Here is a 21,863-nt window from a genome sequence, read left to right as displayed (position 1 = left end):
GATTCTTTTTACTTCTGCTTTTCGCTCTCTTGCTCAGTCTCAGACTCGGCTGATGGAATATAAGACCCTGTCCCCAAAACGGGAAGACAGTGACTACCGCCTGCCACCACCGGTACAAATTAAGCAATGGCTCGTAGAGCCTACCAGCCTCTTTCTGAGGTAGGCCTTGTTCGAAAGTCGACGTGCCACTTCAGGAGTTCCTTTCTGTACCCTGCGTGCCTCAGGAGGTGTTCATGGCAACCACGCTCTCCATCCCGCCAGTGCTGCTTCCTCCGCGAGGCTTTCGCGTGAAAGGGACCCGCTGCTGGGCTGCGCACAAAGCCCCTTTGTTGCCCCAAGAATGGACACCGTTCCCGGGAGCTCTTTGGCTTCGAGTAACCGTATCCCTGAGAAATGGGCGCACGCGGACTCCCGTTACTGGTCCATGTTTTCATTGACTATCCTATAGCGCTATTAGTGCTATTTTACGGCGCTTTTAGCAAGCCTACGCACTGCTGTTAAGTTGAAAACTGCCCTGATAGAGGCACAAAAAAGCTTAATAGGCCCTTTCCATCTCCACCGGCCAATCTCATCAAACATTATCTTCTCAGTCCTTTCTACAAATTGTTACCCCTCCCCTCTCCACCCCCAACACACACAGCACCTGTAACTCCAAACCCTCCTCTGCCGCCTCGCCATTGGCTGGGAAGAAGCCCCCACTTCAGACCAGGGCGCCGCCCCTATTGGCCAGAAGTTGCAGAGCCCTGTTTGGAAACTTTCTCCTGCCTCTGGTGCCAGAGTAGGAGGTCGAGAGGAGAGAGAACGGGATTCCTTGGCAGAGGAGGCAAATTACCCCTGGTCCCCCAGAGCTCATCCCTACTACAAACCCTGCGCTGGGACAAGGAAAGGCGCGCGTCTGCACCGCGTCCAGCTGGGCTTTCTCTTTGATCTATCACCGCTGCTTTCTAGCAGTGCAGAGATGGGCACCGGGCTCCTGGCGCCCACGCTGATGCTGGCACTGGCGGTGTTCGTGACAATGGCAGGGTCACTACGGGGAGACCTGGGGGAGGATGTCCCTGCAGCCCCGACCCCACTGGCAGCGAGGGAGCGTCCACAGGCAGCCGTCCGGGACCCGCGCGGCAAAGTGAGAACCCAGGGTAAAGCTGTAGACCGAGTAAAGAAGTCACAACCGAGCAAGAAAGCTAAGGCGCCGAAGCCGGAGTGAGTGTGTTATCTTCTTATGTCAATTACGTTTATGGATTTTTAGATATGGCTGTCAATTAATTAAGTTATTAAGTAATCTGATTATTATTATTATTATTAGTAGTAGAAGTAGTAATAAAGTCTAGCCTTTAGTGTATCTTTCAAGTCAAGTTATTTTGTATGTGCATTTATTTTAATTTATGCAGCACCACACGTAGCGTCCCTTTGGACCTTTTTCAAGAATGTAAAAAATGCAAAACGTTATGTCGTTTAGTTACTGATTTATTTGGGGAGTTTTGTAAAGCTCCGTCCAGTCGTCTTTTTCCCATGTTGTAGACTTGAAATTTCTGCACAGGGCTGCAAAGTGTTTTCAAGCTGCCTCTAAGCACTTTCTGCTTGTGATGAGGTATGGTCCTGAGGTGATTGCACATTGTCTTATAGTGGGGCACAAGGAGCGCAGAGCCATATTTAGTAAATATGGCCTGCTGCTGCGCTATTCCACTGCCCTGATGGAAAATCAGGTTGTCTAGCACCGTGGTGCAAAGGTGTGTGTGGTGTCTAGCATAGGTTTTGCACTGAAGGATACCTTTCTACTACAAAATCCTGCGCTCACTCTTATTTACATTTCACACATTGGATCTGTGCTGTACAGTGCACCCTCACAAGTGACAAGTCGCGTGATGGAATGACTGAATGAAATGTTTGGAGAAACTAATACACGTCTTCTATTTAAATCCTGTCTCAAAAAAGGTGTTATTTTTGACACTGAGCCAGTGTGACAGTCTTTACAGGTGTGGCTTTGCATCAAAACCCTTGAGTGCCCAAGTGCCACCCATGGAATGCCCTCGTGACACAGTACAGCGCAAACAAGTGCAAAGTGCTATCTGTACTACTTTAAGGGCAACTTTCCAATCCAAACATTTTTGCACTGGAAAGTGTATACTTTATATAGACTCTGTACCACTTTTCATCAAAGTCTGAATACATTTACCCAAATGAGACCTAATTATAGCGTCCTACAAGCATCCTCTAGCTTTTGTAAATTGTTTTATTTCATTAGTCCTGCTCTCCAGATGTGTACTGTCCAAAATATTGAAAATGTAGTTATGGTATTTTGAGTGATAGTTGTATATCACACTGACAAGGATAGCATTTAATCTTTAGCCAAATATTCAGCTACAAGGAGTGTGCAGTATTGGCATTTTCCCTGTTTAATGTAGCTAATAAAAAAAACAAAATTTAATGCATGTTGAAAAGTCCGCACGTAGTAATAGCGCAAATCATAATAAGGCATGTTTTAAAAAAGGAATTATATTAACTTTTACTGTTCTACCTTTATAAATGTTACAGCTCATAGAATGTCTCGAATGCTGAACACAAATGTAGGCATTTTCAGAACAAAACTTCAGGTGTTAGGCTCTGTAGCTGTTATGGCGACACTTCATACAACCAGTTCGCAAATTGATCATTATATTAGTTTTGCATTGTCAATGCTTCTAAAGTGAGTAGAGGAATTAAAGCATAGTAACAGTGTGACTTGAGAAGAGTCGAAGTGAGGTACTGAGTAATGCATTGGCCTTTGCTAGGCCAGGAAGAGAAGTAGGTAACTATGTCGTATGAGGTGGATGTGTGTAAATTTTGGCTATAGTCAGGACCACTGGAATTATATTCTACATAATGCATCTGCAGTATTTTTTGCAGATTTCAACAACAAATGTTTCTAACTCAAATGGATCAAAAGTTACAAAAAACGTGGCAACACTTTTTGCAGGGCAGTGGAAGGCACTTTGCAAAGGTTGACTGTTCACCTTTCAGTGGCATATTGCTGTTTTTGATGGTCTAACTAGTACTAATAAGGTGGAACCTTTTTTCAGACAGTGTTAACATGTGAAAATGACACAATAATGGACTGATACTATCACAAAATGTGCTGCATTATGCCTCATAATTGCCATTTTCTTGCCATTTAATTGCATAAACCTACTGCATAATTTGATCCTTCCTTGCAGCATAATTTCAGTGACCCTGGCTATAGATATGTCAAGGGGCAGATGACGTAGCCAGTCATGCGCCCAGAGCATGGGATTCAAAGAGGACATTATAGCGTAAGTTATGGCAGCCTACATAGTAATAGTGCATGGAAAAGCAATGCATACAACAATAGTGAATTGAGTAATAGTGCCAAGAATAGTAGTGTATATGCATTGCATGGAATAATGATACACAGAATTATGGTACATGGAATTACAGTTTCTAGAATAATATAGATCACAATAAGGGCACATAAACGAATGATGTGCAGGACGTTATTGTACACCATTTTCCAGCATTGGAACCTTTGTGGTGTGGAATCCGGGTACAAGGATAGAAGTATTACATTGTAGCACACCTCCATTTTTTGCATGAGTGTACTATATAATGAAACTCATTGAATAGTCAGGTACTCCTTTCCCATATAACACCTGTTGTGTACTCTGCTGGTCTAGTGCTACCTTACAAGAATCGAAATAAGAAAAGCAAAATTCAGAGTCAGTGTGGAGGGTGCAGGTGTAAAAAGAGACTTCACTGAATCATAGGTTGATTTTTAGAGAAAATAACCCACAGTAGAGTTTTTTCCAATGTTATACCCGCTGTACTACACTGTCAAAAATCCCTGCAGGGATTTGCTGGCTCTGTGCATTAGCGTGGCTTAGGAGGTGACCAACTCCATTGTTAAAACACTATGGGCCTGATTACAACTTTGGAGGAGGTGTTAATCCATCCCAAAAGTGACGGTAAAGTGACGGATATACCACCAGCCGTATTACGAGTCCATTATATCCTATGGAACTCGTAATACGGCTGGTGGTATATCCGTCACTTTTGGGACGGATTAACACCTCCTCCAAAGTTGTAATCAGGCCCTATGTCAGGAAGGGGAGAGATGGTCTCCATGTAACTGCAAATAACCCGCCTTGTCCTCTTTTTCAAATGCAGAACTCTGGGCACTGACCTCTAGGCCTCTAGGTCACTGCTTGAGCCTATAAATCTCACCAAGCTCTCTCGAGGACAAAAATCACTTACAGCGCCCTGAGCATTTTTCCATTGTAAAGGCATCCATAGTAAAGGCATGTGTGGAAATGGCATGCATGGTTGTCACATGCCACCCCCACCCTAAAAACATAAGGACCCCGACCCCCCACCCTTAAAAAAATACCCCCACTTACCCTGAGCCCTAAAAACCTGATCTCCCCTCCCACCCTAAATACAAAATTACCCCGACCGCCCACCCCTAAAAACACGCCTGCCTAAATACAAAATGACCCCGAACCCCACCCCTAAAAACCCGCCCCCCACTTGCCCTAAAAACATAATTACCCCACCCCCAAATACAAAATCACCCTGACCCCCACCCCACCCCTAAAAGCCCAACCCCCTCCTGCCTTAAATACAAAATTACCCAACCCCTGCCCCTAAAAACCCGACTCCCCCACCCTTCAAAATTACCCGACCCCCCAAAAACTAAATAACCCCGACCCGCCACTCCCCACCTAAAAACCATAGTACCGACCCCCCCACCCCGCCACTTAAAAAAATAAAATAACCTATCCAGCCCAACCCCTTCACCCGCCTCGCCCCACCCCTAAAAACTACCCCCAATCCTGCCCCAGCCCCATTTACCTGACCGTGTCATCTCCTGATGAATTTTCCTTTTTCTCTACCTTAACCACGCATGTGCGTAGTTCAGAACATCGGTGGTTACGGCAGAGAAAAAGGCCTGCGTTGTTCAGGCAATCGTCGTTCCACTTGCGTGAACAACGCAGCCATGGTTCCAGACGCGTTGTTCAGGATCTTTCCCAGCATTAAAGGTTGGTCTTGTTTCAAGGCAATGGTTTTTTAAGTGTGCCATTGGAAAACTGGGAATGTATCTGTGCATGTCTCCAGAAAGTTGGGATTTAGCTGATAACCAGCACGTTACAAAGAGGTTAGGGTGTGCCAGCCATATTTATCCCAAGTCTAAACACTAAAGATGAGTAAATACTTGGAAACACGTGTGTGACTTTTTTTTAGGGAAATTACTTACTATTGGGCCGAGCCAGGTTCTGGGTGCTCCCTGTTTTTGACAGATAAGGGATACCAAGGGACTGGCTAATAGCATGATTTGTCAGGATCACCCAGTATTTGGATCCTCGATAAAAAGACCTTTAGATTAGGATATTTTGCCCCTCTAGTGTTTTTGTCCTGATAGTCAGATGCAGAAGCCTGCGTGCTTGCGGTAGGGATGTGGAGCGATACAGTGTTCTCAAACTTATCATTTCCATGCCTGAGTAGCTCACCCAAATCCAGAGTTTTTCTTTGAATTCTGGGACTTGTAGTCCTATTTTATAATTAGTCAAACATGATAAATTCTATGTAAAACGTTCAACTAAAAATCCTAGAGCGGACAAGCCACTCATGCATGGAGCGCAGTGACTTTAAAGCTCCCATACAGTACTTCTGTGTGGAAGTTGTATGAGACAAGTTACACTGGTGATGATCGGGTGATAATGAGACAGTAGTTTGCGAGAAAGGGACAAACAGATTTCAGAACATTGTGCTCTTGTTGGTATGCTTTGGTGGTGCAGTAGACGTGCCTATTACGGATGGCTACTTTTTATTTTTCACGTTGGTAGTCATAAACTGTGGCTCTATGTTAAACTAGTTAATGGTTTACTTTCCTTGTTGCCTGCAGCATTAATAACTTGTCTTTCTAGATGTGCACTTCTTAGCGCTGTAGGTAGACAGCGGTACTGTTACAGATTCTAATGGCAACGAATGTATTGACCTCAGAAGGTGGAAGGCCTGGCTTAGCCCAGCTGGGATTCGAACCTGGGACTAGCAGGTCGAGTACAGAGTTAGTGTCAGGGTTGAACACTTTCATCTGTACGACCGATTGTAAAACAGCTGGGTGCACCCTATGAACGTCAATTCAACAAAATGCCAGGAGTAGTGGAAGTGACATCACATGCCCTTTGACCTTCAGTTTCACTCACTCACATATACTTACACATAAACACATCGACACATACTCTCTCTCTCTCTCATGTAAACACACAATCACACTTAAGCAAGCACACAACATTCACTTAAAACCATTTATTTGCTTACCTTAGCAGCCAGGGAAGGTTATATCCCAGCTAATTGTATTCCATTTTTAATTACACTAATAGTAAAACATGAAACATTATTCACTATTATTGTAATAAAAAGTGGACATCGGTTAGGGATCCACTCTCTTTGTTTTCTCTCTTTTTTTAATTCGCTAATAGTGAATAATGAAATATTATTCACTATTAGCGAATTAAAAAAAGAGAAAAAAACAAAGATAGTGGAAGCCTAACTGACGGAAATACGAGCAGCCACTGTGTTCCTGGCAGTGGCAGCTGGTAATTTTAGGAGGGGGGGGTGTGGGGGGACACACAGGCATACTCATACTCATTCATTCATACACGCGCTCACACACACATCCATTCACAACATTCATTATCAAATATTTAAACATACATGCATGCATGCACCAAACATTCATTTAAAAAACACACACACACCCTTTACCTTCAGCTCAGCCTCGGAGGGAGACTGAAGGGTTGGGACTGCTGCCTTCCATCACTATCAGCCAATGAGGGAAGGAAGCAGTCCCAACTCGTCACAGTATGGGATGGGGTCAGAGAGACTGCTGATCCCACCCCACTCTGTGACAAGGTGTCGCTGATTGACACTCGGCCCTGGGCGCTTCAGGGCTTAAAATTGAAGCACCCTGGTCCAAGAAATCTGTGACGTTCCCCCTTGTCATGAGGGGGAGGACCTTGAGGCACCTTTGCTAGGTTGAAGAGTTTACACCTACAGGGCTGCGACTTCTTCAGCCCAGCAAAGTACAGCTCAGGAAGCCGGAGCCTGCTGCAAATAGCGCATGTCTAGCTCCTGGCTGCCCAACCTGAAAATGAACAGTGTCTGTCAGGCTGACCTTTGCTCATCCTGACAGGCACTCTTCCTGAGGGGCAAAAGGTGGGGGGGGGGGGGGGGGGGGCGTGGCCCTCGCAGCCCCAAAGGACCGGCAGTGGTTCCTTCCTAGAACTGATTTTGCCACTTCTGAGGCACAGGGCTTAAAGACAGAGCTAGGAGTGCAAGGAGCAAGCAAGGGGTCGTAGTAGCGACCGCTGGTGACCCCTAAATGATGTCCATGGTGCGCCCCCCCTGCAGTCAGTTCTAAATGATATATGTGCTTGCAATTATAAAAACCCGGGCAAAATTTCATTCAGGACTGCATAACCTGTGTAAATTTCGGTGTTTCACATCATAAACGCTAGAGGAATACCCAGATCACACCATTATGCCATGTCACATAATTGCAATTTCATTTTGGTAAACATCTTATCGTCGAGAACGGAAACAACAGTGGGCAGGTCTTGTTCATGCCACGTGCGATTTTTTGCTATTTTTTATTGTGCAATGGGTGTCAGCACGCTAGCACGCGTCACGCAATAAACAGTACAAAATGTCACACCAGCGCTTAACATAATACATTCGTGTTTTTTTCGGGCATATTGCGTAATTTCTGTAACCGAATTACACTAATTTCACCTAGGCCTAGTATAGTAATGCAGAATTACATTTTTTGGCAGTTCATATATCTGAGCAAAAGTTTTACCCCACTACTATCAGTTTAACATCTGAATATAGCTATTGAAAGAAGAACAATTAACCTTTGGAAAGGGCCTGCCAGTGTGCAGCACCGTATTTGCCCCTTTTCTTTAGTAATATTTGATCCATTTGAGCAAGAAACTTTTTGTTTTATCTACGATTTATGCAGAGCATAGTGGATTAAATTGCAAGTGTGGCAAATCCATAATTATGCCAAAAATGCCACAGCTGCAGAATAACATAATTCCTATGACCTTGCTTGACAGATATCAATTTAGAACCCAGCTGGATGCTATCGGCCTCACCCCCATTAACATATATCACAACCATTTTCAACTATGCGATATGCGAAAGTGCTGTGTCCGTTTAATTAGTGAAGCGATTCGAAGTGACGCGCTGTACAAAGCAGCTAGACAACAGTTCTGCAGTGGGGTGGGAGGAGGGGTGGCGACTCATGCTTGGGGAGAGGGTGGGCGGGGTAATTTAAGCCAATACAGCTGTGAACAGGCCTAGAGCCTGCTGGGTGACGGGGTGTCAAGAGGTTGTTTCGAATGTCAGAGGTCAAACCGAGGCTCAAGTGCGTCACCCTGCACTTCCCAATGGATTGGTCTGTTCGGTGAGGTTTGTGGGTGCGGGTGTTGAAAACGAACCCAAGTCCTGGTGAGATGTTACATTATTCATACGTATTTAAATCACAAGCATTCTGGCATTGCTATGGCACGGCATACACGCAGTAGCAGACATCTGAGAAAGCTGGGGGTCTTAAATCAACTGATAATTCACCAATATGTAGGTTTATCTTTCACACTCTCTGGTAGAATTTTTTGATATTTTGTCATTTTAAAACAGAACCTTATGTGCAAAGATTCACCCCGATAGTTCTGGTTTAAACCCTTATTACAGCAACCAGTAACTGAAATATGACTGACTGTACCACGTGAAAAGGAACTGATCAGAAAAAAATAAGACTTAGGAATATATTTATAACGTTGAACCGAGCAAAGTCTAATATTCCATCTCAAATCATTCATCCGATATTGCTCACCACCAACACTCCCTCACATATCCATTTCCTTTTCAGCCTATTTACACCCCCACGGTAATATAGTTGCTACACGTTCTTGGCATCTTTACTGGAACTATGAAAATGGACAAACCTGGTCAGTAAAACCCAGGAATTTCCAATGCCACACGACGCTGACGTTTAGTTGTACATCACTTTTTATATCACCATTAATTGTAGCAGCAGTGTTTGGGCACCTCCTGTTTACCACACACTATTCTAAACACCTAGTGTTTAATTTGATAAAAAAAAATAAGGGTAAAGGTTTTGATAGGATCTCCCGTTGGTGCTATCGAATTATAGTCTTGCCTAATACCAATGTTGCCTAGTCTTGAATCTATCTCATACTTCTTTCTTCGAAAACCCTAACTTCCTGTCTCTTTATCTCACTCTTGCAGATTTTTTTCATCCGTGCTCTTGGCCCTGTCACTATTTTCCTACCTATATTTCCTCTTTCTTTTGACTTTTTCCTCTCCTTCTCTTGCTTTGGGTCAACGTTTAATGATGAAAATAAGTCCTGTCCCACAGAAATGAATATCTCTGCCAGTCCCCTGCCACCACCAACACAAATTAAGCAAGGTCAGTATCTTGTCGAGGTCCACTTCACACTTAAACATGTCGACCATGCAGATACCAAGGTGACCGTACATCATCCTTAGTATGCATCAATCAAAAAGTCACCAGTGCTCATACATGATGTTGACCCACGGGTTCTCAATATGTCTACTACCAATTATTGCAAGCACTAACCTTAACAGGACCAACTAAATGCTGTCTTTAAATAAGAGATCTTAATGCACCTCCTGCCAAGTCACGTGAAGATTATAAAACTCTGTGTGAACATGATTAATTGTCCCAGTCCTTAAGAATGTCAACACTCTGTGAGTACAATCCAATTTAAAAACCCTCATTCCAATCCTTGTGGTTACTTAAGGGTATGAATAAAATTCAGACAGCATGAACCTAGCCACAAAATAATGGAGCACCGTGCAAGAGAGGTTTACTATGAAGGGGGGTGGGGGAGGGACTTCATGCACTAAACAAACCACAACCAAAATGGAACAATATTTAATGAACACAAAGGCAAACCATGTGCTTATACTATGATTAGTAATTAGACCCATCATGTCCTGGAAAAGCCTTTTCCAGGTCCTGCTAAGCTCCTCCTCTGGTGTCATTAAAGAACAGAAGACAGTTGGCATGTTAACGTTAAGATCAGAGGCCTAGCGGATGTGTACCACACATCCAACCTCTCTATCTGTCCATGCCAACAAAACTTCTCTATAACACAATGTTTCGACTGCTATGAAGGTGCCCTTCATGCCTTAAAATTAGGATTTCACGTTGTAATGAATATGGTGGTACCAAACATCTACCCTTCTCCTTAACCCAAGGTGCAATTAGCAGGTCTTTTTGATGAAAGGAAAGTCATCACTGCTTGGATCTGCATTGGATCTGCAGTTTCTTTCTACTCACAATTTCCTCCATAACTTTCAGCAACCCTTCTTTTGCACTATATGAGACCAAAGATTCCTCCCTGCTCAAAGTCGTCTTAACAGCAACAGTATCTCTAGCAATCCACTCCTCCAGCACAGGATCTTTCACAGTATGTCATAATTTTTTTTCCCAGTGCACACTCAGTCATAATATTGAACTCTAGTAGGTCTCTGAGCCAGTCTATTACGCAGAGCTCATCCTGCATCCTTCATCATCAAGTGCACTAAAGGTTTATGATCTACTCTAACAGTGCATGAAATACCCCCTTGTAGGCCGTTAGCCATCCTGACCCTAAATAACAAGCCATTGCCTCTCTATCTATCGCAGAAACTCTTTTCCCTAAATGCTGTAAGCTATGGAAGCAAATGCTATAACTACCATTTTGCTCATTGAAACTGATATAAAACTGCTCCATAGATCCTTATCATTTCATCCACTTAAAGAAAGTCATACATCTCAGAGCAATCGTATCTGATGACACCATACAAGCCACAGTTTGGTCAACTGGTTAAAGTGACTTAAGAAGTCTCAAAGCTGTGTAAACTCTGCCCACTTTTATAAAAATGTCCAAGTGACAAAAGACTCTTGAAATCACGTATCATCCTTTGAAGTAGGAATAGTGCAGACTCTAAGCCAGATAGCACACACTCACCAGAGGGTTCAAAAAGATTTCCGTAAGGATGTTCAATGTTAAAAATCAAGTTTAAACTGACCCAGTAGTTGGGAGATGAGAGATTAAAGTTAGTATATCAATTGTGCAACTAAAAGTGGAAAGCTACCTTGCAGCGTTAGCCTTAATATGTCTAACAAAACAGATGCTTGTCTTTCGAGCCTTAAAGGTCCACACATATTTTGACTCTCATCTGCTCCACATGCCAGGACAATTTGACCTAACAGTTTATGTGATGCAATTGCGAACCACACCATGAGAAAATAGTATGTTTAACTCAGGCTTTAGATGCTCGTGCAGGTCTCTGAAATTCTTGTATATACCTAAAAATTGCTGACCAATTCATTTCCCAAACAGCTCCCTGAATATCTGTGGTCACAATTTTCTGCATTGACAACTGTATTTGGCTTCCTCTTCCTCACTCAAAATCTGTTCGCCTACAACCATACTTCAAACCCATTGTAAAGCACGTTTGTGTCTTGAAATCATTATATATGTTCCCTTCTGAACAACTTAGACCTTTTTTGAGCTCATCTATCACGAAAACCTAGCTTAATCTCTAAGGACAATAAAATGTGGATGGCAAATTCAGCTGAAATTACTGAGTTTTTGTCAGAAATTCCCAAGGCATTAACTTGTTTTGAATAACATTCCCAGACATTAGAACACGCCTTCTCACACCTGAGGGCATTTTTGCCATAATTAATCAATAATCATTTACAAAACTACAGCTCTTCAGAACTAATAAATTGTGATTCCCACAGCAGCTTAGGTAGCACGAGACTAATTCCAGACTCTAGGGACCTGATTATGAGTTGACGTGTTATTTATGGTCCATTATAATTAACAATACCATGGGGTATGTTATTTATTGGGTGCAATAAATAACACCTATTATAAGTTTATGGAGAATAAAGTGGATTTTGGTGTTTAATTCACCAAAATCCACATGATACCGGTAAGTGAGTATGTTTCTTCTGTTAAACCTGCCAAAAGTTAACAAATGTTGGGTTATTTAAAGCATCTGATAATTACTGAATTTGTTAAAAGAAGCCAAACTCATAATTCTGTCCTGTGCATATACAGGGGTTTACTCACGGGATGGAATTTAATGAGCCACTCACGATGAGGCCCTTGGACAATGAGCTCCAAAGGCACCATACCCGCACACACTTTGTTGTTGGGCATTCTGTAGCATTGCGTGTGCCTGCCAGCACTCAACCACGGTAGGGCAGCATCCTGTCTTCCCAACATGCTACATATTTCTACCTGCCAATGTCTCTTCATTACAGAGGATCTTCTGCCCAACATCCATCATACCCAAACTGGAGCTCCCTTCTGCTCCGCTCTTTCTGTCTGCCATTAATACTGCTGCCTGGTCCATGGGAAGCAAATCTTCCCTCACAAATAAGATGTTTCTGGGCAGATCTGCAGCCAAGCTGGATTGTCCACCAACCTTCCCTAACCTTATGAGCATCTGTGAATGGCGATCTATCGCTGCACAAGCGTCTCATGGCTACCCCACTTGTTCCAAAAATACTAAAATTCCTCAACTTCCCTGCTTAACACCATAGGTGTGCCCCTTCCTCCCCAGTAGCCTCTTCATGATATACCAAGAGGTCATTGTATTGTGGGGTGACATTTTTTACAAGATCAGCAGGAACTGGAATAGCTAAACTTTTATCCAACTGGCATTTTGCTTTTTTTCTAAAAAAAAAATAATATCATAAAGAAAATATTTTTGGGAGAGCCTCAGATATTAGTCCCTCTAATGTACCCTCAGATGTTCAAACCTTTGTCCTATATACACCCTCCTGGAGCACTTCCTTAGACATCAATAATACCAGCTTTCAGGACGTTGGACAGCTCCTTTGCTATCCATAGTGCTGAACAGGAATTCTTTCCTCTAACTGGTGCTCTGCCAAAATGACCCATGTAACTGTAACCTGAAATGGTCCGTGAATAGTAAAATAGGGTACTAACACTTGGGGCCTTATAATGAGTTGTCTGGTTCTAGATGTGGGTACTGGAGTTCCAGAATTTTTGAATGTGGTTGGTATCCCTGCACAAATGACCTCAGTCAGTAACCCCCATAGCTTTCCTAGCAAGTCCAGGCCTGATGACTCTAGGTGGGCACAGAGTTTGTTGACCCAATAATTCCAGGCCCATAAACACTGGGAAAACTAGCAGCTGCCCAGAAATGTAACTCAGCCACTAGTTCCTGTCTCAACAACTTAAAATGGGGCTTAAATCTATATTTTGTGTTACATCTCTTGAAAGGCTGGGTCTAAAAGCTTGAAACTAGTGTGGGACATAGCTATTTTGCAGAACATGAAAGAGGTGAAATATACCAGATTTTTAATTTCATCTGGCGAGCGAAATTGAGCTGCAAAACCCACCATAGTCGCCCAGCAGGTCCCAATTGATGCTTTTCACAGTTTTGGAAATTTTCTCTGGTTCTCTCTGGCAAATCAATGTCCAGTGAGGACCACAAGAACTGTGTGAATCACCCATGAACCGGGCAGTTCAAATGGTTTGAGTGCTTTTCGCTGGATCTCATTTCACTGGTGAAAACCACATAAACCACAAAAAGAGTTGATAAAATGTCTTGGTTCATGGACCTTTTTTGTTTTTTGTCGTAGGTGAGAGAGATTTTTGAAGAATTTCTTTGGAATTTGTTTCAGCGTTATGCAGAAAAAATGCATGGCAGTAGTTGAGACTAGCACAATTGTCATCTCGTTTTTTATCAAATTGGTAATCAAATAGTTTTTTAAAGAGCTACTCCTTTGTATACAGTAACGCAGACAGGCCTTTAGTAATTATGCATGCAATATTGGTGTTATGCTGTTTCTGACTCGACTATCACACCAACTCCACAAATGATGCACTTATTGTTCTTTTAACCTTCCCAGAAGAATCAAGAAGGCATTTGAGGCCAACCTTTCCCTTTTTAATCAAGTACACATCATCCTTGTCAGTAGGCTATGCCTGCAATCTCAACTCTGATATGGCTAGGAGGGCCTTACTAATATTATTATTATTATGTGTATTTGTAAGGCGCAGTATCACCCTCAAGACATTCTGGCATTAAGCAGGTGTGTGTCAAGCCCTGCCTATGGTAGGTTGGTTAATTGAAACACAAGGTCTTCTGCTTGTTGTCTAATTCAACAAGCGAGGAGGAGGCTCTGATATGGAGTTGGAGGCCGTTCCACTCTTTATGAATGATGTAAGAGGATGCCCATCCTCCTTATCAGGTTCTGTGTATGTGTGCGATATGTGTGAGTAGGAGTCCTGTGAAGTGGAGGTGTGTGGTATCCTACAACTCCAGGATCGTATAATTAAGTGGCTAGCACAACAGCTTTTTGGTTGTTTGAGGACAATTGGTAATAACCAAATATATTTAGACCTCTGTTTGCGATTGAGGGGCTGATGTACTTTATTATTTCCAAAAAGGCACTAAAATGCCTCCCATAGTATTGTTTATCCATTTCAAGGAGTCTTACAGTGGCCTAACAAAAGTTGTATTGACACCAATGCAAGCAAAAACATAGACACAATCCCCAATTCGATATTAAAAATCAGTTATAATTGCAGTGCAATAGACTCTTCACATCACTGGGCCCTATTGCTACTGCATATCCTGTACTACTGACAGCTATGCAACTGCATTCTTACATTTTTATACTTTCATTCAGCACTGAAGGCACAAAATGACTTTTTCGAAGTCTGGGATGTTAGGTTTTTCAGGAGGACATTTGTCTAAAACCAAGTAAAATTCAATGGGCTTTAGTGCCTAGTGTTAGAAATGTTGTCCTATGGTATGGGGGTTTGAAAGGTGTGGCTCTTGAATATCAAGCCCATGATTTTGTGGGACACTAATATCGAGGACAAAATATCAAGGGAAAAAATATCGAAAGCTAAGTATGTATAGATTTCGATGCCTAACTCCAGATCTATGTACCTTGACAATACAAATATTGTCAAGGTACATAGATGTGGATTGAGAATATTAATCCTACACATCCTAATATGCATTTTCGTTTTGATATTTTGTCCCTCAATATTTTGCCACAATATTAGTGTGCCACAATATTCTTTCACTTGATATTCAAAAGTACAAACTTTTTTTAAAGATATGTCTTAGCTTGCCGAAGTCTAGCCCTGATCTTCTTTCCTCTTAACTATTGCTAGCTTCTCCATCCAACTAGCATTAATTTGTGCTGGAGCACACAGAGAAGCGGCCTCTATTTGTTCTAAATTACTCTGCTATTGAGTGCACTTAAACCATACTCAGTTTGTGTAATACAACAGCTTCCAAGAAAACAACAGTTTTTGTTTAGGTCTGTGTTTTGGCTGCACACATCAGCACATTAGACCCAGGCCTATTGACTTTGTTATTATTATTAGTATACTCTGTTTTCTTGCTTTGTCTTTTATGATCATGTTAGAAATGATCGAATAAAGATTGATTGATTGGCTTTGCCAATGCTTGTTTTCAAAAGAAGAATTACTTCAATGGAAACCTTGTTGAAATAATTACAATGCTACATCATGTGACCAACCCTTTGGGCCCATTTTTACTTAAAGTCGGACAGAGCAGCGTGAAAATACTCACAGCTGCTTTCCGGGAAACTAAGCAGCACGGCATTTAATGCGTCATATGCCCACGATGTCATTGGTTGTGTTTGTGTTAAAAATATAATGTAAGCGCTATGCTATAACATAGGTAACTGGGATTATGCGATTCTATGGCTGCAGCATTATTGTCCTAATTCTAGACTTTCTGCATTTGCCACATAATCATCATCTGCTGCATAATTTGCAGCTGTTAACAGAAAAAATGTTTCTAGCTCACACGGTTCACAAGTTACTAAAAACGAAACAATATGTGTTCCTGCGCAGTAGAAGGCCCTGCAGGAATGTTGGGTCGCCTTTCAGTAGTTTATTGCTGCTTGCGCATTACCGTGGTATTAGTGAGGTGAATTATTTGTAAAGACAGCGTTAACATGGGTCACCTCTGCCACATAATTTGGTCCTCTTCTGCATAATTCCAGCGGCCCTGACTATAAAATCGCACCTTCAAGCAAACGTGAGAGACCGGTACCTAGCATTAAATTTGTACTCGAGGCACAGCCTCATGCACATTTCTGTGCACAGACAACCGGCCAAGGGTATGCAATGGTATATGTGTATTATTAGGTAAATTATGATGAGGTAGACATAGGATTGCATGATTTTCGCCTTGTCTACTGTTTGCTTATGTTTTCCTTTTACAGTACAATCCCATGCAGTCACTGCACTACTTGATGCAATGCTTTGCCGTCTATGTGCTTGTGGCATTTTTCAGCACAAGAGTTTTTTTTAGCATGCAAAGGTTGACCAATGCTGCTGTACGGGCATTTCATCTTTTTATGCCAAGCAATTGAACATGTTAAAGTTTCGTTAATCTGGGCTTTGATGTCACAAATTTAAAAAACTTTTTAAAGTGGTTAACAAGCTATGGCTATTCTCAAATAAAATATTTTTCAGCATTAGGTCTCGCCTACTACACAGCGCGCGCTCTACGTGTTGCGAGACATATTGTGGGCTTACCAGGGACTTACAGGGACTTGGAGCCCATCGGTTACTTACCATTGGTCGGAGTTCCTGTTACTTTCACTTGCCTGCTTCTTATTCATGTCCCAGTTGTGAATCTTGTGTTTGTCCCCAATGGCCTAACGAAACTGGAGGGGGCACCCCTGCAAATGACACTGGGGCCCCACCCCTCCTGACTCACTCGGCTCAGGTACTGTGCTGAGGGGGGCCCCCGGAGCTCGGGACGCACCGAAACGGTGGTGGTTGCTGGGGCCTTTGTTACACCAGTGATTGTCCCTCACATGGAGCATTGCTTCTTTACCATCACCTTTGATTGGCAGGCTTCTATGCTTCCACTGCATGTTTTTCCAGCACTGCATTTTATTTTTCAGTTTATTTCATCTACCTCCCTTGTGTATTTTTCACCACCTGTACCCCGTGTTGCTCATTCTCCGTGTGGTTCCCCCCGCCCCTGTTGTGTTGGACTCGCCCTTGAATCCTAACCCCCATTGCTCTCTTGCCCACGTTCTCCTCGGCCACCTGCTCCACAGTGCTCTCTCTCGCATTGCTTCTCTTCCCCAAATCTGCTCTCTATATTGCTTCTGCCTACCTGGCCCTTCTCTCTCGGCTGTTGCTTCTCCTCCCCAGCCCAGCAGGCCCCCTGTGCCTGCTCACCTGTGCGCTCTGTAGTGTTTAAGCCCTGAAAAGGGCTTAAACACCAATTTCCAGTCGCGCGACGATGTTCTAAATAACTGCACGACTCGTTGTGCTGGTGTTCCGGCGGCGGGGCTGGATTCGGCCTTTTAGGACTGGAGCCCGTCTGACACGGGTCCCCGTCTCTAGTTGCAGGTCCAGAATCCCTCCAGGCCACGCCTTCCCTTTATTATATAGCTCCAGGCCGGATGCCACGGAGCAAACCATTAACAGCAAATATGACAGTGAAATCCCTCGGAAACATCCGGGGATTTCACTAGGGGATTATACAATCAGGAGGCACCCCTCTGCCGTGCTAACATGTCGACTGGCCAGTTATGTCACTGGCCAGCGACATTACATTCCTCCACAAAATGCAAAACAACAACAAACAACACCAAACCGGAATGATTAATCAATAATCGCACAAGTGATCTCGAAGACGTGTAGAAGGGCATGGATTGTCCCGCAAGGCATACCGAGCCGACCCAGTTCGTTGAGACACCACTTCAGTGGACGGATTACCAGTCAATTGTTCATTCGGGACAGGCCCTGCACCACCCACAGAGGAACTTCCAGGACCACGCTGTGAACCACCATCTTCAGGCCCTTCAAACACCGGACTATTCTCCTCGACATCACTGACATCTTCGTCTCCAGTACCTCCCACATCATGAAATTTCTTGAAGAACGATACATTGCGGGTCACCGTATCCGTACCGCGCTGGGCAACCACAGCAGATCCCTTCCGCTGAACAATTCTCCACGGTACTGTAGAAAAAGGCGTACGAAACTTACTCCCCGGGAGAGTTTGCTTGAGTAATACGTAATTACCAACCTTTATGTCAGACACGGTGGCTCGCCGAGTACGGCTGGCCCGTAAGTTCGAACTCCGTCGCTTCTCCTGAACCAACTCTCGGGTCATTTCTGGAGGAACCCACGAAGAATGATGAGGAATAGCATCAATAGACACCCTCCCAAAAGCAACATGGCCCGGAGCTAAACTGGTAGTGGAATGAGGCGTTTGTCTATAATTCCGCAAGAACGAAAAGACAGTATACTCAATAGACTGGCCACCGGCCACCTCAATTCTTATCACTTTGTTCAAAGTCCACATAAATCGTTCTACCTCCCCGTTTGCTTGAGGCCATCGCGGGGTGATACGGTGATGACAGGTGCCAGTAATCTTCAGATACTCAGCAAGTTCCTTGCTCTGGAAAGGCGGCCCGTTATCAGTCTTGATCTCAGCGATCAGACCATGAGTAGCCATCGTTTTCTCTAACCCAGAAATCACCACCTCAGCAGTGAGGGCAGGAATAATCTCAACCTCGGGATATTTTGAGAAATCGTCAATGATGACCATGGTGTGACGGCCATCAGGTAAACTGCCAAAATCAAGACTGGCGGATACCCACGGACCAGTTGGGGTCGGTTCAGTCTCAACAGGAACAGGCCTGCTCGAATCACCAGTGGCCTGACACCAACGGCATGACCTCACCAAGCGCTCAACCTTTTCATCCATGAGGGGAAACCAGATCTTTGATCGGAGGCAGCTCTTCGTTTTGGCCATCCCTTGGTGTCCATTGTGCGCCAACTCAACTGCTTTGTTGGTGAGAGAAGACGGGATAACCAAGCGATTTCCCTGTAACAGACACCCTTGAGAGTCAGTAGTAAGTTCACTCCTCACGCTATAAAGACTTCCAACGATGCGTTGAGACTCACTGTTCAACAACGGCAATTGTCCTTTAATACGATGCCACTGATTGCTCTGTATGGCTGCAATGATTTTCTGAAGAGACTCATCCGACTTAGTTGCTTGTATGATCTCCCCCATAGTCATTAGCAATGGCCGGGACCGATCTGTCACATATCTAACATATTCTTCCGTCTCTTTCGCTTCTTCAACCTCTGTCTCGGAGGCACTTCTGGGATGTCTCGACAGATAGTCAGCCGGGTTTTCGGATCCCGGGCGATATTCTAATTGACACCGATAGTCTTGCAACTGTAGCATCCATTTCTCAATTCTTGGCGGAGGCTTGGATGCGGTGCCGTTGAACAGAGGAAGCAACGGCTTATGGTCAGTGGTCACAACAAAAGGGCGGCCATACACGTAAATATGGAAGTGCTTGCAGCCCCAATGAACCGCAATAGCCTTCTTTTCAATTTGCGAATAACGCTGTTCCGTGTCAGTGAGCGAGCAGCTAGCATAAGCAACAGGAGCCCACATGCCTTCTCTTTGTTCCTGCAGCAGCACAGCACCTAAACCCTTAGGCCCCGCATCCACAGCAACCTTAGTACTCCTCTTGGGATCAAAATATTTCATGACAGTCTCGCTGGACAAAGCTTCTTTGATTTTGTTAAACGCTGTTTGTTCTGTAGACTCCCATTTCCACGACTCATAGGCTTTGAGAAGATTCCCTAGAGGCTGGGTTAGATTGGACAAATCCTTTATAAATCGACCACAGTAATTTACCATCCCCAAGAAACTTCTGACCTCCGTGACTGTGGTGGGCGGGGGTGCATCTTTGATGTCGTTTACCTTTGCAGGATCCGGAGCAACCCTATTTTCCGAGAACGTGTAACCAAAAAATGGTATTCTGTCCTTTAGGAATTCACACTTTTGTCGATGCAAGGTGAGACCAGAGTCCTGAATTCGTTGCAGGACCTTTTGGAGCTGGGCATTGTGTTCGGCAATGGTAGGGGCATGAACAAGGATATCGTCACTGACATTTATTGTCCAGGGCAAACCTACCAACAGCTCTTGGATAACGTTTTGGAATACTTCCGCAGCACTGGATACCCCAAAACTCAACCGCTTGTACCTCCGAAGCCCTACATGGGTGGAGAAGGTCGTTATGTAACGCAACTCCGGTGCCAACACCAACTGGTGGTATCCAGACCTGAGATCAAGCTTTGAGAACCACCTCGAATCACTGAGCTCTCCCAAAATGTCATCAATCGTAGGGGTCAGATGTCTTTCTCTTTTGATGGCCGCATTTGGGAGTCACATGTCCACACAGATTCTCACCTTGCCTGGCTGTTTGGGTTTCCGAGCCACTACAATGGGAGATACCCAGGGGGTGGGCCGGATACTTTTTCAATAATCCCAGCTTTCTCCAAATTATTTAGTTCTTTCTCCACCTGAGGTCGGAGGTGGAAGGCTACTCGCCTATGGCGAAGAGCCACCGGTTGTATTGTTTGATCAATGTGGAGCTTGATCTCTCTTCCTCGGAGACACCCGATGCCATTAAAGATTCCGTCATACCGGGCTACCAACTCCGTCACCGACTCTTCATGGATGCTGAGCGCAAACTTCACTATTTGTAACTCTTCGGCCGCCTGACAACCTAATAACATGCCAGTCCCTCCCTCCGTCACGTAAACTTTCGCCGATATGGTATGTAGCTCATGGGTGATTGTGGTCTGGAACATCCCCTTCAAGGAAAGGGGAGTGCTTTGTCCATAGGCATATACCTTGACATTAGTCTTTGTTAGTGTTGGAGTCGGGGACATCTGTGAATGTTCTTCCGCTGCCAGTAAGTTTATGGAGGCTCCCATGTCGACTACAGCCACCACTTCATGGCGGCCCATGAATATCTGGCACCTAGGAAGCTGCGCTTGTCGATGGCTGGTAGGTGTGGCCGCGAATAATGAGTGGACAACATGAATAACCGCTTCGTCATCATCCATGTCGCTTCCTCGCTCTGATTTTTCAGGAGGTGCATCTTCGCGCACGACGTTGACTGCTGCCCCTCGGGTGCCTTTGGACCGGCAGACCTTTGCGAAATGATTCAACTTCCCGCAGCTAGAGCATACTTTTCCCCTTGACGGACACTCGGAAGCTCGGTGTGGCACTCCTCCACAGTATCCACACTGTCTGGGACGTGGAATACTCACTTTTTGTGGTGTTTTCTTCTGGGGTGCCATGACTGCATTGGTGACCTCTTCTTTTATGGGACGTTGCAATGCCACCTCCATATGGGAGGCCCTGGCTTTTGAGAGCTCCTTTGTTCAGCCTAGCTGTAGAATGTCCGGTAGTGATTTCCCGGATTCCTCTAGGATGCGTTCCCTGAGGGTGAGGGAAGCGCATCCTTGTATTAACTGTCCTCGGACTTCTTCAGTCTCATCATTAAACCTACACGTGCCCGCTAATTCTCTTAGCCGTAGGTGAAAAGCATCTAGCGATTCGTCCATCTGTTGCCTCGCTTGTCTAAATATAAACCTCTCGTAATCAGTATTAACCATTGGCTCAAAATGGCGGTTGAGGGCACCTATAAGTGTCGTATGAGTCTTGGGCGCGTCTTCCACCAGGTTTTTTGATATTTTATATATGTCCTTTCCACCTATGTGGATGAGCATGGCACGTTTTTGGTCATTAGCTACCTTCGTAGCCTCAAAAAATAGCAACAATCTTTCTACCCATTCTCTCCATTTGGGCGCTTGCGTAGAGGGAGCCCCTTCTACTACAAAGGGTTCTACTGGAGGTATTGCAGACATTGTGGCTGGGGTGATGTTAGATGGGTT

The 21,863-nt window shown here is 44.2% G+C and overlaps 1 protein-coding gene across 4 annotated transcripts in view; it reads left to right on the top strand.

Moving 5' to 3' along the window:
- The first annotated feature begins 747 nt into the window (after positions 1–747).
- LTBP4 (latent transforming growth factor beta binding protein 4) overlaps positions 748–21,863 on the top strand; it is a 922,370-nt gene continuing 901,254 nt past the window's right edge. For all 4 annotated transcript variants that reach the window (XM_069207205.1, XM_069207206.1, XM_069207204.1 and 1 more), the window contains exon 1: positions 748–1,200. In XM_069207205.1, coding sequence (XP_069063306.1) covers positions 959–1,200 — 242 coding nt within the window. In that variant the 5' untranslated portion in view covers positions 748–958. The remainder of the gene's footprint in view (positions 1,201–21,863) is intronic.

The sequence above is a fragment of the Pleurodeles waltl genome, chromosome 9 (genome assembly GCF_031143425.1).
Source record: "Pleurodeles waltl isolate 20211129_DDA chromosome 9, aPleWal1.hap1.20221129, whole genome shotgun sequence".
NCBI lineage: Eukaryota > Metazoa > Chordata > Amphibia > Caudata > Salamandridae > Pleurodeles > Pleurodeles waltl.
Note: the sequence above shows the minus strand (reverse complement) of the source record. Positions and strands in the feature narration are given on the sequence as shown.